We start from the raw sequence: 15,994 nt of genomic DNA, 5'->3' as shown, positions 1-15,994 counted from the left end.
ATAAAACAGTATCATCAATTCAAAACATCAATTTTTTAGCAAATGTGGAATATTTACACTGAAATCCACTCCATTTAGAAGGCTGTTTACTGCATTTTTTTTAATCTGGTCTAGTATTTAAAAACAAGTAATTGTGCAATATTAATATCTTGCTTGATATTTACGATTTAAAGGAGGTGTTATAGACCTTCAGTGATGAAAATAACTAATAGTTAACTTTATTATGGAACACGATTTGGCTAAAACCAGAAGAACCATTGGTTTTAAGAGTCTAGCAAACTGTTTATATCTTGCTAAAAATGCAAACTCTAAAGCTGCTGAAAATTACAGTTCACCACATATTCTATATGAATGTAGGTCAAATGATTTTAATAAAATGACCAATAATGTCTTTATTGAATATTTACAACAAAATGTATATTTACATTGCATGCATACAGGGCTGACAAAGTTGACTGATAACTTTGAATAGAGTTTGAATATGAAAAACCAACCTCAGGAAATATGATACATGACTCAGATATTTGCATTATTGCACGACACCATTGCCACTGTACCCAGAAACCTAGAGATACACACATGGAATTTAAAGGTCACTCCAGTGTTCACCATCATCACCTTTCTCTTCTTCACACACAGTCCACATAAATCATTATTTACAGATTCAGTCCATGCTGATGAAGGTGGAGTGTAAAACAAAGATGGGGAAAAGTCATGAGGTGATGTTAAAGATGGATGTTGGAGGAGTAAAACGTCAGAGAAGAGGACACAGCCTCCGTTTGAGTGTCAGCTGTTCGTCCAGTTTGAGGAGGAGAGACAGGAAGTTCCGGTTGGGGTAGATCGCTCGTTTTTGGATGACTCGCTTCAGAGCATCTCTCAGAGGTAGACGCTGCCGCAGCATTAAATAAGCCAGGACTAGAGTGGCAGATCGACTAACACCCATGATGCAATGCACCAGCACTTTACCTGTGGAGCAGGATGGAGAAAGACAGAAAAAGGGGAAGTTGTTATAACAGCAATAATAGCGCTGGACTAGCCATGACTGTACTCTTATGGCAGCAATTTCCTGTGATGTCAGGCTCAGGGTGGGAAGATCAAAAAGGGTACTACTGTACTGCTGTTAAAGTAAACAGATCTGACATTAGCATATAAGTTTATGATGATAACAAAGGCAGGACTGATTGGAGTCGAGTAGTTTGCCCTATGTAAGTCCATGTTCCTCACAAAATTTGACCATCCCACCCAGAGTAAGATATCATAATGGAGCACTTTGTAAATACGGTGAATTTATTGTGTCTTTATCACAGGACGAGTTAGAACTTCCATGTTTGTTGCTGTATGTGAGGAATGGACAAAACTACTTGCAAACTGTAAATGAAGACTAGTGCTTAAAGTAAGCCTGCATTTTGGAGAAGCCTTCCTATCTGGCAAGCTATAATAAAGTAGCTGACATAATGATAGCCGTGAATTTATGCCCTATTAATTCTTGTAACAATATTGAATGCTGACATTAACAAGGCAGTGGTTTAAAACTGGTGTCCTCTCTTGTCTGACAATATTGATTCTCAAATATGTTGTTTTATCTTACAATATGACATTAAGCCCAACCAGATATTTACTAAGGAATGTCTATTTACGACAATTGTCTCTTTAGTTGATGATTAATGAGAGGAAGAGCAATTAGGCCTCTGTTGACATGTGAGATTCACAATGTTTATCTATTTTGCAGTCACAATTTGAGTGTCCTTCCCTGAGCCAGACATCAAAGGAATAACAGCGGCTGTGCAAATATGGTGAACGGGTGTTTAATGTGAATACTGTACCATCTTTGCTCTTCAGGGCTTTATGTATGAAGTCTGCTGCAGGTTTGATGAACTGACTTAAATCAAAGTGATCTGAGTCCTCTGCTGGGATGCCAAAGTAAATACAGGTGTTCCCGTAAAAACTCTGGTCTCCGATGCTGCCCTGTTTGGAGTGAGCTGCGTTCAGGACATGAGTGATGCCGAGCTTATGTAATGTCTTCCTATTCTGTGCTACAGCTCTGGAAAAGACACATAAATAAAGATTAGAATAGATAAAAGTAAATGTGAAACAGCATCAAGATGCACTCATACTTGTTTTGTACGTTAACTCATAAATCATTTTATTAAGCATCTGAAAGTTTTCCTTGTAACAAACATGAGAAACTCACACATTTCCTATGTACAGATTGGGCCAGACTTCATCCACTGGTGTGAGCTCCAGTGTGCAGGAATCCAAGATGCGCTCTAGTTCTTTAATGATCGCCAGGTTCGGTGGTTGCTTGCTCCCTGACATTCTTACAGTGCTCCTGCAGCAGACCCCTAACACACTGCTCCTGTGTGTGTCTGTCTGTGTCCACGGTCCTCTCACCACCACAGTCTGCAGCTCAGTGAGAGACGGGAGCAGGTGGTTGTCTGAATGCCATTTGGCTCCAAAATTAGATCCCTGTGTTCAGTGTGCTCTCTGTGACTGGATGTGGAGTTATTTAATGGTGCTGTTGCATTGATTGTTCTGCTCACTGATGACAAAAGGTCCCAGAGGGGTAAAAGACACTAACTCTGTCTGTGCCCACTGAGGCCACATGGGGGGAGGAGCGGGTGACCACAGTTCTACTGTAAAGTAAAATGGTACAAATGGAGACAGCCTTGCTTGGTGTTCATGAGGATAATGGCTCCTGCTGACTAAGGAAGAACAAGTTGATAGCTCTGTCACCATAGCAGGAATGAGGAAGGTTTGGAAGAACTCAGTTCTCCTGCAGGGAACAAGGTCTAAAATAAGTACCAGGAACTTCATTGCATCCCCTGAAAACTTCTTGTGTGGTACTATTTTATAAAAGTACAGGGACTCTGAGGTTGGGCCTTGCAGGACTAACCATAGCTGGTTGGTTGAGAACATGCAGCATTAAGAAGACAAGCTAGGTAGCAGGCAATGAGATCATTTCTGAAGTATTTATTTCCCTGCAAAAACAGGAACAAAATCTGACTTTTCTTGTAAATCTTGAAACAATCCCACACATTGTCTTGCTTACTACTGAGATAATTATTAAATTGCAGCAAAGGTCAGAAGGAGAAAAGCTCAGTTTTCATTGTCTGTCCAACATGGGACTGTTACAGCTCTGTTATATCTCAGATGTCATGTCATAGAGGTGGAATGATGGGTTAATGTCCACCCACCACTGAGCCGGTATCAGAGGTGGTAACAGGCAAACAATGTCACTGAAAACTTTGGAGCCTGCTGAGCAGTGTGTGTGTGTGTGTGTGTGTGTGTGTGTGTGTGTGTGTGTGTGTGTTTGAAGCTCACACTGTTAGACCTGGCATACACTGTGTTTGTATAAACTTTATGATGGAATGTCCGATCAATGTCGGTGGCTCTGGATCAAGAGAACTGATTCATGGGAGAATGCTACAAGGGCACAAGTTTAGGCTTGATCAACCTCGACTGGGTCGCCTGATGTTCGACCCGTATCCCCTGATGACCTGAGGAAACATCACTGACTGCCCTAGCTTAGCATCAGAAGATGTTTCCATCAACAAAAAATATGGTATCCCATTAGATAGATGGTCACAATATTGTGGCTAGTGTATTTCCGTTGTTGACACCACACTGCATGTTGCTGTGGTGCTTTCAGGCGCTGTTGACCATTGTACCCAGGTGAAATCAGTACAAAAGAGTCCTGAAGTTGAAGAATCAATGAGAGAGTATGTTGTGAGCCATCTAAAATTTCTATCATGCCAGAGATCTATCCCACTGGTTGGGGTCGGCTGATTGTAATTGACCCCTCATACCAGACTGATTGCAAGCTCAAGTAACCGTTTAGTTCTTTGATGAAAATACCCTCTGATCCTTTGACTGAAAGTTCCTGGTACTTATGGCTAGAACATGGCCTGTGTGTTCATAACTTAGAGCTTTTCCTCACTTCCCTCTCTTTCATTCGACCCTTCGTGTTGCAGCTTTCGGTCCAGGGCTATAAGCTGTCGCAGGAATCCTCTGTTTGGGAAAATCCAGCGTTTCTGCTGCACACAGCGGGCAGATGAAAGAAGACTGAGGTTGTGATGAATCATCAGATAGGCTAGGACCAATGCAGCAGAGCGACTCACACCCACAGCACAGTGCACAAGCACCTTTCCTGGAGATCAGAATAAAGACACTGAGAATAAAGTGTGTTTTTCTATTATTGGTAATATGTGCAGCAGCTGACGTTACCTCCTGATGTCAAAGCCTGGTGAATGAACTCAGCAGCAGGGTGGAAAAAAGGTGAAAGGTCAAATGTTGGCAGGTCATTGGCTGGGACTCCAAGGTATTTCACTGTGGTACCATAGAAATCGTCGGTGCCCTTACAGCACAGTTTCCCATGTGATGCGTTCAGAACGTGAGTGACGCCGAGCTGCCAGAGCCCCAGTTTATCATGAGACATGTACCTGACACAAATACTATATATTAGTCATGTGTTTTAGAAACATGTTAACACAAAGAAATCAAGGGGTTACTCACATGTCTCCAAGATACAGGTTTGGCCACACCTCATCTCCGTGTCGACAGGAGCGTGGAGCTGAATGTAAAACCTCCTCCAGCTCCTGCAGAGACGGGATCTTCACTTTTAAATCCTCTGTCACACCTGTGCACTTTTCCTCCTCTTCAGGGTCTTTGTCCTTTACATTTCTCTGCTCAGGGTCCTGGTTATCACAGCTTGGTTTTCTATCAGTCATTTGAAAGCTTAGTGGATGAAAATGAGTCAATTTATCCTCTATAAATGAATCATACTGCTCCCTGTTGCCTTTGCTTTGGCGGATGTCCGTCTCTGACTGTCATGAACAGGTGGTGCAGTTAGACACAGACTCACTGCCAAACTTTCTCATGGAACTTTGTTTACACCGACATCACTACTTAAAGATATCTGTGTGTTCTTGATTTGTCAAACTAAAACCAAATTGATAAAAAGACATTTTTCTAGAGGGGAATCTTGAGACACAAAAAAGCAGTTTTCACCAAAATGACCCAGTAACTTTAGTCCAAGGGGTTCCTCTAGCTCGTTGTTGTTTCCACCAAGGTATAACGCCTGGTTTATACTGGAGCCTATCCCAGCTGTTGTAAAATAAAGTCCTTGGAACTTAATATAGCCCCTTGTCACGGTGGTGGAAACACACTGAGTTCCTCAAAAAGACCTCGGTCCCTTGAAAAAGTTCCTGTGGTGAAACTACACCTTTAGACGGTTCTTCCTAAATGTGTCCAGCAGATGTCAGTGTGCTTTAACCAGCAGCCCTACCTGAACCCAGTAGCTCTTCTTTGCTGCTGTTGTTTATTTGCTCTCTTCCTGGTTGGTTGCCTGGTTGTCAGAAACATGTTGATCATGAAATGTTCCTGTGACACAGCTCATCCACACCCTGTAACAGCACAGTGACAGTGGATTTCTGGTAAGGAAGGAGAGGCATCATCTGCTTAAGAGAGTCTGTTAGAGTTATTGTGAAATATGGGAATGTACTTTCTTTGACTTAGTTTGTTCTCAGCTGAACATGTAGGCTTGAACTTTTTGTTTTATGTAAAGAAATGATTGTTTCAACTCAAAACTTCATGAGAACATAAATTAACCTTTTAGAGTTTATGTCAGGCCAAAGTGTGACGTTTCATTGTTTGGAGTGAACAGACTATGAGCCCTTTGTTTAACAGTGTATCTCACACACACTGAGGGGCTTTCTCTCACACACACAGCTGTGTGTCAGCGCGCAGTGTGACTCACTGTAAGCCGGCCAAACAAGCTGACAGGACACTTATGAATCTCCAAGTAAAGCCAGAGCCTGACCATGCCAGTAAAATCTAGAGGCTCGTTTAAAAATAACTTATTCCTCTGAGGGGACGGAGCGGAAACACACAGGTGAGTTAGCTCTCAGACTTTGAATATTGATTACTTTAGTCTCATTGTTATTGTTCTTTACTGATCCTCTACTGGCAGCTAGACAGAGTATGGTTACTGACAGCATATGACAAACGTTAGTCTATTTGAACATCATTTGAAGGTTTTGGCACCAACCTGAAGTTGTTCAGTCAATCCAGTCTCCTGGTTTGTTTGAAACATTATGCTGGTGTCAGCATGGTGATGTCTTAATAGGTATGATAGTTAAAAATAGATCAACTTTAAGTGATCATTTCACTCAAGTACGTCACAAACACTGTTTCATTTAACAACACTTACAGTGAGAAGACAATATAAGTGTCACAATGATATTGTGATGGGTATGATATGCCAGTTTGATAGTTTTCCACCAAAATATTGACAATATTCTGAAAAGAGTTTGATTAAAGTGTATAATACCTTTATATGAATGACTATATTTCAAGCTGTGAGGAGTTTTGGTTGACCAGAGACCAAAGTTGACATTTCTGCGTCTAAATGACATAAAAAGCAAACAAGACCACCAGAGACCAGATTAGATATTTCTATTGTCTCATTTTTAATGTCTGAAACTGCTGCGAGAGGGGTAGATGTCAGACCAGATGATGAACAGCCTTTCTTTACATTTTCAATTTCATTTTGGAAAATATTAACTTTGCATGTATGGAACAAGATGAGCAGAGGGATAAGCTGTAATTATTTGTCCACAGGGTTGCCAAAATCAACACTAATGAAAGTTACTTTTGGTAGCTTAAATAAAAGATGAACTTCTTTAATATTATGCTGAAAAGGTTAATCTTGCCGACAGAGCAATATATCTTTTACTTGTATTTCATTCAAATGTCTGGTAAAGTTCAGTAATTAAGTTATCAGATGTTTTTGGTGAGTTGATAGAGATGTAGATGGTTGTAGTAATCAGGCTATTACTATTACCTCTCATATTGACCCCAGGCTGCTTTATTGTGTCAAATCAAAATAGTTTATTGAGGAACGCTGTTTGGCCTGCTGGTTCAAGCACATGCCCGTTATACAGAGGCTGTAGTCCTCGTCACAGCGGTCGCTGGTTCAACTACAGGCCGTGACCCTTTGCTGCATGTCTTCCTAAACTCTTCACTCCCCACGTTTCCTGTCTTTCTTCAGCTGTCCTATCTAAGAAGGCAAAAGATGCCCAAAAACAACTTGAAAAAGAACAAAAATTGGCAGACTCTGTGATATCAGATACAAGGTTTAAAATTAGTATGTATTAATTTATTATTATTATTATTATTATTATTATTATTATTATTATTATTATTATTATTATTAATGTTTTCTTTTAATAGCAATGGTTCATGCATGGATGATCCATTTAAAATTAATTTTTACTTGTCCTTGTGATGCATTGTGAAGCACTTTGTAATGCAGATTTTGAAAAGTGTTCTGTAAATATTATTATTATTATTATTATTATTATTATTATTATTATTATTATTATTGTATAGTGATTTATTAATCTAAGAAACAATAACATGTTCCATAGTGATGAAACCTGTGATTTCGATAGTGGATGTGAAACAGTTATTAGTTTCCAGTCAGAGAGGAACTTTATAGATCATTTCTGTTTTAAGAATACATACCTCAGACACTTCTCATTAGTTAGTAATACTCCTCCCTGGACTTCTTACTGCAGTGCTGTAATTACTGATAACTGAAAATCTGCTTACTGGTCTAATTGTCAGTCTGTATCTGCTGTTCAATCAGCTTGTATCGCTCACGTTCAGCAGGTTACAGAAGTACAGGTGAGCTGTTTGAGGGTGACAGACCTTTGGAGCAGAGAGGAGGACAGAAGGAGCTTATCAGAGGGTCCAAGGTTAAAGATGAAATGAAAACATGAGCGTGAGACAGAGTGTCATTAGTACCTGAGTCTATCTGTGGTGGGAGAGGAGCTGACTGCTTGTTTTTGTAAACCTCAGAGGGTTAGTGACTCGCTGTTTATTTATTTATTCTAACCATGAAATGACTGCATTGCAACAAAGAGGACGCCCACTCTCAGTTAGGTTGAGTTCTTTCTATTTTCTTTATGTTTGACAGAAAACATGGCCTGGTCTATAGAGATCAGTGTTAGTTAAACTGTTCTCTACTGTTCAGTCTCAGACCTGAAAGCAGCTGATGAAATAACTCTGAGTGTTCTGCAATGTGTGGTGCCAGGTCACGTCCAATAAGAGCTCAAACAGCAGATTACTCCACACGGACCTGCATCCCTGTTGTGTCACTTCTGCCACATGCACGCCTTCATAGCATGCTCCGGTGACTGTTAGAGTAAAGAGTAATCCAGTTTTGTTCTTCAATGATTTCTTCTTGTCAAGAAAATGTAAATGTTGAGATTTCAGCTCCTTTTTAAAGTTCTTATCACTGATCTGTCAGTAAGTCCATGAAATAACAACATTAAAAAAAAAACATCAGTCCCCGGTTCCCTGGTGATGTCTTAATAAAGTATTTTGTCCAAACAACAGTCTAAATAAAAAGAGTTTTCATGATATGAAAGAGAAAAATATCACGTTTGAGGAGCTGACACAAAAGATTGTTTTGAGTTACTTGAACATCAGACTCAATCAGACATTTAAAACATCATCATGTTAGTTCTGTGTTTTCTGATATTTCTTCATCCATGAATTCACTCATCGTGTCATCACTAGTTTTATAAATGTTAATGGGTTTGTCGGATTGTTGAATGATGGTGTGTGCTGCTGTTTCCTTTTTGTATTCTGTTGTCAGATTATTGTCAGTGAGTGTAAAATGTTACATCCAGATCAGTTAGTGTAAATAATCATGAGTCAGAGACTGTTGACAAAAAGTTAATCAAACAAAAGTTCAAAGTTTGAACAAACAGTTCAGAGGAAGAATAAAGGTTTCATGATTTTGAATGTTTTCTGTTTCATTTAAATCTGAATGTTTGAGGTTTAGACAACTGATGGAACAAAAGCAGACAATGAAATACGTCCTCTTAGACTCTGGAAAAATTATTTGATTTTTTTTTTTCCTAACATTTTATCTACCAACAGAAAAATAGATGAATTGAGGTAAATCAATTATTGAAATTCTGGCTTGTTGCAGCCCTTCCCTTTATCACAAGCTGTTGTGCTCAAAAACATGCAAACTGATTAGGTGAATAGGTGAGTTTTCATACAAACAAAACGACTGAAAGTGACAAAGAAAGTGATGAAATCAAGAGGTGAAAGTACTCTGGAGAAAGATGCACTCATAGGTCAAAGTTAGTTTTAATCAGGACTTCACTTTCTCCCTGTACTTAAATCAATCCTCTTCATTCATGCAGTGTCATGGCTCCATCAGAGGACAGTGTGAGCACCTGGAGCTGTAAGCAGGTGGCTCAGTGGCTGAAGGAGGAAGGCTTTGGGGAGTACGTGGAGTTATTGTGCACCCAGCACCGCCTTGACGGCCTCGCACTGCTGGCTCTGACTGAGGCCGACCTGCGAGGACCCCCGCTTGGCCTCACTGTGCTGGGAGACATCAAGAGGCTGAACATCGCCCTGCGCCGGCTCCAGAGACAGAACCAGAACCAGCTGGAGGAGCTGGGTTTGCAGCTTACGGACAGACATCCTCAAGTGGACAGTGGAGGGGTGGAGTGGAGCTGCGACAGAGCCAACAGGAGGTATAATGGAGGAAATCATACGTGTAATGGGACTGAGCTGAGACTGAGGAATGGAGACAGATCTGGATTTGATTCAGGAGCTGCACTTTGTCATATACACTCTAATGGGAGGTGTAGGCAGCACCTGGCAGGTAGATTGGACCCAGAGGTGTGGAAAACAGTCATGAGTGCCTTTTATGTGTTTTTAGTTTTTGGTTTCACATCTTTTGTCATGGTCATCGTACACGAGCGAGTCCCGGACACGACGACATACCCACCGCTGCCTGACATATTCCTGGACAGGTATAAGTCCATAGTTCATGTACACATTCTTCTGCGCTCATATCTAATCTATACTGGCTGACATGCATGTTCTTGTTCTCTTTCAGTGTTCCCAGAATCCCCTGGGCTTTTGCAATGGCTGAAGCCTGTGGTCTCATCCTGTGTTACATGTTTATGTTGATCCTGCTCCTCCACAAACACAGGTAGTCCACAGTGCAGCTGTACCATTACTGTGTTATAATCATATGTGCAGAAAGACAAAATCAAGCTTAAGAAACAAAGGACTACTCATGCCAGTATGTTGATTGTGTTTCTATATTAATGCACATGCTCAGAGAAGTCTGGGAACAGACTTTCTTTACTTAAGTGGGTCTGCAGATAAAAGTGATGCTTTCTTGCCCAGCACTAGTGCACTTTACCTGTCGAATGGAGGCCTGAGAACATATAATAGCCATGCTTTCACACTATTGTGATCCAATCAGATGTTACTCAAGCTATCAGTTTCCCACAGATTCTCTGGTGCCATTTTCATTGAGTGTAAAGAAAATGACACAATGCATATTTCTCTCACATTACACGCGCCTAGTACAGTTTTCTGTTGTTTTCATCATGTTACATCAAGAGGATGTCATGAGTGATTTACACTGAAGGGAACACAAAGGAAGCCTCTTATCTATGTGTACTGTCACGTCCACTTTGGTTGAAAACGCATTGGATGTCTTTTATCCTATAGTGCCTAAAATCTGAAGTATGAAGCGTGTTCAGAAAAAATGTGAGGAGGAGATAGCATAGATATCTGTGTTAATATTTGTGGCTTAGTCTATAGGGACTTATGGTATGAAGAAACGGGTCACTGGTTCAAATCCATGTACAGACCAAGCTTAGAAATTGAGACTGGTAGCTGGGGAGATGACAGCTGACTTCCTGGGCACTGCCAAGGTTTGCTTGAGGTGCTCCCTCTCACTCTGACATCTCTCCATGAGTGCATAACCATAGAGGATACTGTTTGTGCATGTGTGTGTAAATTTCAGCCTGAGTGTGTGAAGCATGTTCACTCAAGAAAAATATTTAATTTCCCCTTTGGGATTGATAAAGTATTTCAGACATTCATGGGAGTAGGTTAAAGTTTTCAAGGACAGACACCTAAAATGTGTTTTACAGAGGTAAATGTTCTTTAATGTTTCCTAACCTTGATGTTTGTTTGCAGTACTGATGTGAATGTTTCTGTTTCAGGTCGATCCTCTTCAGACGGTTGTGTTCTTTAATGGGCACTGTGTTTCTGCTGCGTTGTTGCACCATGTTTGTCACCTCGCTCTCAGTGCCTGGACAGCACTTAAAGTGTGCCAGCAAGGTGGGATTTACACATGAGATAATTCGCAGATTAGATACAGAGAAGTGTTTCCTTTTTTTAGGCATGGAGTGATGACATTAGAGGGTGACATGTTATTGCTGGCTCAGTAATCCCAGCTCACTGCTGACCAGCTGCCTCTGACTGATAACTGTGTCTAATGTTCCTCAGACGTACGGTGACACTTTGGGAAAGATCCAGAGGGCGCTGGCGATCTGGAGCGGGTTTGGAATGACGTTGACGGGCGTCCAAACGTGTGGAGACTACATGTTCAGTGGACACACTGTTGTTATCACGTTGCTCAATTTCTTCGTGACTGAATGTAAGTATTTATCAGAGCTGCAAAAATAACACATTTATTTTGATCAATTAACATTGAGAAAAAAATATGCATGAAACAGTTAAAGCAGATTTATCATTCAACCATGAGTGAAACACCATCCATGATGGATATATAAGCCATGTAGAGCCTTGTACCTTTCCTGAAACCCTTCCTTTTGCAAGTAGAATTTTAAAAACACGATTCACAGACAGGATAGCAGGATCAGATATTTATTATAGACATCTGTCAAAAATAGAATTTCAGATATCCACATTAATATTCCTCCTATTCAATACTTTTTTTTATTTGACTGATTTGACAAGGATTGAAACCTCTGCATATGGGGTGCGCACTTTAGCTGCTGAGCTTAAGCGGTGCTCCTTGAGTGAACATTTTAGATATGAGCAGTAGAAAAACCCCAAGGTTCTGAGTGGACATGCATCTATATATTTAATTTACTCTGCTTTAGGATGAACCGTTCATTTTAGTTGTTCTCCTCAACATCAGATGGTTATAACTCATATACGCACAGATATCATGTTATACATCTCTCCTGTACATGCTTGAATAATGTGCAGCCTCTCCCTCCACTGTTGCCTCTAAATTCTGAAAAAACAATGCTTTCAATCTTTTTAATTGCTGTGTTATAAACACTAAAGCCTCTTCAATGCAGCTTCTGTGTGATGTGAGTGAAAGACTTCAACTTTGAGGACTTTTAAAACACCTCTGATAAAGACAGTCAACACAGTTATCACAAAGGAGAGACAAACAGAGACAGGATGGGTGCAGAGGTGAAGGTGTGTGTATGGAAAAGAGAAGTGAGAGGAAACAAGGTGAAGAGAAGGCTACTGTGTGTGTGAACATAGACTTTGGTCAGGTGAAGAGAAAGAAATAACCATTAGCGATATGTTAACGTAGAAACGGGAAATCTACCTTCACAAAGAAATTACAAATGAATGTTATGAGTTTTAGTCAATTAATAAAATCAACATATTCATCCATCATTGATTCTGTTGTATTTCAGACACTCCACGGACCTGGAACATGATCCACACCATCTCCTGGGTGTTAAACCTATTTGGAATTTTCTTCATCCTGGCAGCTCACGAGCACTACTCCATCGACGTGTTCATCGCTTTCTACATCACCACTCGTCTTTTCCTCTACTACCACACCTTGGCCAACACTCGGGCCTATCAGCACAGCCGGAGGGCGCGCATTTGGTTCCCCATGTTCTCCTTTTTTGAGTGCAATGTGAACGGACCGGTCCCCAACCAGTATCACTGGCCCTTCAACAAACCTGTCTTCATGAAAACTCTGATTGGATAGAAATATGCTTTTAAGATTTGCAGCAGCAACATGCATCGACTGCACAGTTGAAACCAAATGATACACTTTTTACTTGAAATGCTGCTTCCTGTCTTTGGAAGGTTAAAGTTTATTATGAGGGAGATTGTCCTCTCTATTTGTATGAATGGTTGATCTTTATTTTTACACTAATTTATATGTTAAGAGGAGTAGTTTGACATTTTAAGAAGTTAGACAGGTAGACATAAAGACTGGTTGGCAGGGGAGCGTCTGGATTTTTTAGGCTGGGGTGGCCAAACTGGAGCACTCACTGATACAGGATGGGGGATGCACAAACATGTTTAAATATAATTTATTTGACATTGTTCAACACATTTCTGTTTCCACTAAACATCTCTGCAATGAAAAGGTATCACACAGATGGTGCATTAGATATTGTTAGTATTTTAATATATAATTATCACAATAGAGTGGCAAAATATATTTCTTCCATGCTTGGTTATTTAAGCACCTAAAAAAAAAGATGTGCATCCAAAGTAAAAGTTTTAAGTTCCAACAAGAGAAAATGTATGCCACAAAAGATGTTAGCAACCTGCTGCAACACAGTCAGTAAAGTTTATGTGAGCATGGTTCTACCTCTGATCCGCTGAACAACCAATCATTGTTCAGGATTTTGGGGTGACATAAGGGACAGTCCCACCAGACAATCAGCAAATATTAAAGTAAGAAAATAACCTTTAGTACACAGCTGAAGCTGGCCACGCATAAAAAATCATTGTGTAAAGACCGTCTGTGGTGTTAGCAACACGACAACATCAATTTTGCTGTCATCAGAGAGGTACCTCATCACATTAACCTTTACATTTTGTTTAAAATAAATTTGTGCAGGTTAGTGAACCGTAAAGGAGCTAATGGATCGTCAAACAAAGCCCAGCTAGCTGTTCCCCCATGCTTCCAGTCTTTATGCTAAGCTAAGCTGACTGGCTGCTGGCATTGGGATAATATTTACCGTACAGACATGAAAGTGATGTTAATCCTCATCCAACTGCCGGCTAGTATGCAAATGTGTGTATTTCCAAAGTCATCAAACATTTCCTTTAAATTATAAACTGCAAGCTGCCAAGTGAAACAAAGAAATGACGTTCATTTTCAGGACATGATGCTCCAGTTACACATCATTTCCTCTGAGAGTGTGTTTTAAATAATTATCTTTGTCAGGTGTGTTCCACTTTGGGGGTTCTTTAAGTTCACAGGCTGCAAATGTTGTGGTGTTGTAATGGTGACAGTTACTATGTTGTATAACTGCAAAGAGATTGGACACCTTTTTTTTTTCGACATCCTGTTATCTGTTGAAGTGCTCCGTTTTTTCCACCCTCACTAACCCCAAAACACTTTCCTGTTTAAAAGTTCACAGAAAGTTTGAGTCACCATCGAGCCGTCTACTTTCAGAAATTAACCAAATATATGAACATTTATTTCAGCCTATAATAACGTCTTAATTCTTAATTTGATACTGTTTTATGTTTTTATGTTTTTCTATTTCAATTATGTGATGAGAAGGGGAAAATATCAACTTTAATGTTGTTGAAGCTTTATTGTTCAGAGTTTTTTCTGTTGCACGGTACAAAAGCTGCCTTATTTCACTGCAGGTGTTGATAAAGAATGTATGTTTACTATGTCATTGATTCAAACTGTGTCTCCTAAATAATTGTTTACAGTTTGTGGCTCCTCTTGCGATGCAGGTAATCTATCTCTGCCTTTTGGCTCAGCAATAAAAGTTTACACATGAGGAAAACAGTTTCTTGTATTTCAGACTGACGACTTCCTCAGCTGCTTTCTCTGTTTTGTGTTCATTTGTTGAATAAAATGGAGAACACGTTATGAACTATAAGAGACATTCTGCTTCCTTGAGTCATATTATCCCAGATACCTGGATGAGGTTCACAGGGATAAGAAAGACTGCCTTGACCTTGGTCTTGACCTTGATTTTATGATTCAGCAACATGCGATGATTTTAACCTTCATCAACATACATATATAGCTGCTTCCCACCTTAAAACAAATATCTTAAAGCAACAGTTGCATCACTGTTTAAACTTGATCACAGACATGCAGGGATGCCACTGTTAATATAAAGACTCCATCGGGAACTCCTCTGACACATCAGCCTCCTGAAAGCTGAGCCCATCACACCTAACAATAGTACGTATCTTGAACCTTGCAGTTATTGTTTTCTGACTTTAGCTAATTTAGTCATATTTTTTTTTGTGAACATAAAGCTATAGGTTGATTAGATTAGATTAGATTAGATTAGATTAGATTAGATTAGATTAGAATAGACGTACAACTGTAAATTGAGTTTAGTTCAGTTCATTGTAGTGTTGCTGTGTAAAGTATAGTTCTGGCTAAAAGGTAAGTGTACTTCAGAAACGTATTGCAAGACTCAATTTAAAGTTACGTGCATGTCTCCAAATTTCATAATTTATCATCTGTAATGGTAGAAGACATGATGAGATGGTGGTATATCAGCATTTAAAACTAAATTTAAAAAAATAGCAGGGCAGTGAACACTATGAAGTGTGATTCAGAATCAGAATCAGAATCAGAATCAGAATCAGCTTTATTGGCCAGGTATGCTTGAACACACAAGGAATTTGACTTGGTAAACTGTGTTCTCTTTGTACAAGGCATTAGAATAAGGCAGACAAATAAATTAAAAAAAAGTATATATAATAATAATAACATCAACTATGAACACAAAAAGAACAACAAATAGGCATTACTAGTATGTACAGGCTAACATAATATGACAAAAGTGCAGTGATGAGTAGTGCAGAGGTAGTTTTACATTTAAAAAATAGTATATGTAGGTGATAGTTAAGTAAAAAAATAAATAAAAATATGTGAATTCTGCTTGGAGAATTGTTGCATTGTATATTTACATGTTTATTTACAGGGAGTATTGATCTGACAGGATTCTTTCATATATTGACTGCTGCTCTTATGTGAACATAAATATTCCAGATACAATTAAACAGTTGTAAACTATCTAGAAGCCTCATTACAGCTCTGCTGCATCGTGTAAAATGTCTACAACAAAGATCTGAAAAGTTGATCTAGATTATTCTTATATTACATCAAGTTAAATCATGATTTACTGTGTTTGCATCTTTACTTGATTGCATCTGACAAATGAAC

General features: G+C 39.5%; 3 protein-coding genes across 4 annotated transcripts; 1 reads left to right on the top strand and 2 right to left on the bottom strand.

Annotated features, from left to right (window-relative positions):
• Nucleotides 1–438: 438 nt before the first annotated feature.
• Nucleotides 439–2,342, bottom strand: zgc:153981 (dual specificity protein phosphatase family protein). The gene is made up of 3 exons (XM_034682685.1): nt 2,192–2,342; nt 1,824–2,041; nt 439–966 (listed from the first exon to the last, which is right to left on the bottom strand). The coding sequence occupies exons 1-3, from the start codon at nt 2,314–2,316 to the stop codon at nt 755–757; spliced, it is 555 nt and encodes a 184-aa protein (XP_034538576.1). The 5' UTR covers nt 2,317–2,342; the 3' UTR covers nt 439–754.
• A 1,042-nt stretch (nt 2,343–3,384) lies between these two features.
• Nucleotides 3,385–5,821, bottom strand: LOC117811816 (dual specificity protein phosphatase 13-like). Its single transcript, XM_034682290.1, has 4 exons — nt 5,756–5,821; nt 4,513–4,823; nt 4,225–4,439; nt 3,385–4,147 (listed from the first exon to the last, which is right to left on the bottom strand). Exons 1-4 carry the CDS (start codon nt 5,819–5,821, stop codon nt 3,921–3,923), a joined length of 819 nt encoding a protein of 272 aa, XP_034538181.1. The 3' UTR covers nt 3,385–3,920.
• LOC117812084 (sphingomyelin synthase-related protein 1-like) lies at nt 5,323–14,691 on the top strand. 2 transcript variants are annotated; one of them, XM_034682683.1, is made up of 6 exons: nt 5,323–5,432; nt 9,222–9,839; nt 9,926–10,021; nt 11,052–11,169; nt 11,338–11,488; nt 12,513–14,691. In XM_034682683.1, exons 2-6 carry the CDS (start codon nt 9,226–9,228, stop codon nt 12,815–12,817), a joined length of 1,284 nt encoding a protein of 427 aa, XP_034538574.1. In that variant the 5' UTR covers nt 5,323–5,432; nt 9,222–9,225; the 3' UTR covers nt 12,818–14,691. The 2 variants fall into 2 exon arrangements, with proteins under 2 accessions (XP_034538574.1, XP_034538575.1); XM_034682684.1 differs by lacking the exon at nt 5,323–5,432 and adding an exon at nt 5,456–5,890.
• Nucleotides 14,692–15,994: the final 1,303 nt, after the last annotated feature.

The sequence above is a fragment of the Notolabrus celidotus genome, chromosome 4, assembly GCF_009762535.1.
Source record: "Notolabrus celidotus isolate fNotCel1 chromosome 4, fNotCel1.pri, whole genome shotgun sequence".
NCBI classification, from domain to species: Eukaryota; Metazoa; Chordata; class Actinopteri; order Labriformes; family Labridae; genus Notolabrus; species Notolabrus celidotus.
Note: the sequence above shows the minus strand (reverse complement) of the source record. Positions and strands in the feature narration are given on the sequence as shown.

Coding starts and splice junctions, on each gene's coding strand:
- LOC117812084 (XM_034682683.1), top strand. CDS start 9,226: ATGGCTCCATCAGAGGACAGTGTGAGCACCTGGAGCTGTAAGCAGGTG. Junction 9,840..9,925: donor CCTGACATATTCCTGGACAG/GTATAAGTCCAT, acceptor GTTCTCTTTCAG/TGTTCCCAGAATCCCCTGGG. Junction 11,170..11,337: donor ACTTAAAGTGTGCCAGCAAG/GTGGGATTTACA, acceptor AATGTTCCTCAG/ACGTACGGTGACACTTTGGG.
- LOC117811816 (XM_034682290.1), bottom strand. CDS start 5,821: ATGGTCAGGCTCTGGCTTTACTTGGAGATTCATAAGTGTCCTGTCAGC. Junction 4,824..5,755: donor GCTTGTTTGGCCGGCTTACA/GTGAGTCACACT, acceptor TGTTCATGACAG/TCAGAGACGGACATCCGCCA. Junction 4,148..4,224: donor CCAGGCTTTGACATCAGGAG/GTAACGTCAGCT, acceptor TCTGATCTCCAG/GAAAGGTGCTTGTGCACTGT.
- zgc:153981 (XM_034682685.1), bottom strand. CDS start 2,316: ATGTCAGGGAGCAAGCAACCACCGAACCTGGCGATCATTAAAGAACTA. Junction 2,042..2,191: donor AATCTGTACATAGGAAATGT/GTGAGTTTCTCA, acceptor TGTCTTTTCCAG/AGCTGTAGCACAGAATAGGA. Junction 967..1,823: donor AGCCCTGAAGAGCAAAGATG/GTACAGTATTCA, acceptor CCTGCTCCACAG/GTAAAGTGCTGGTGCATTGC.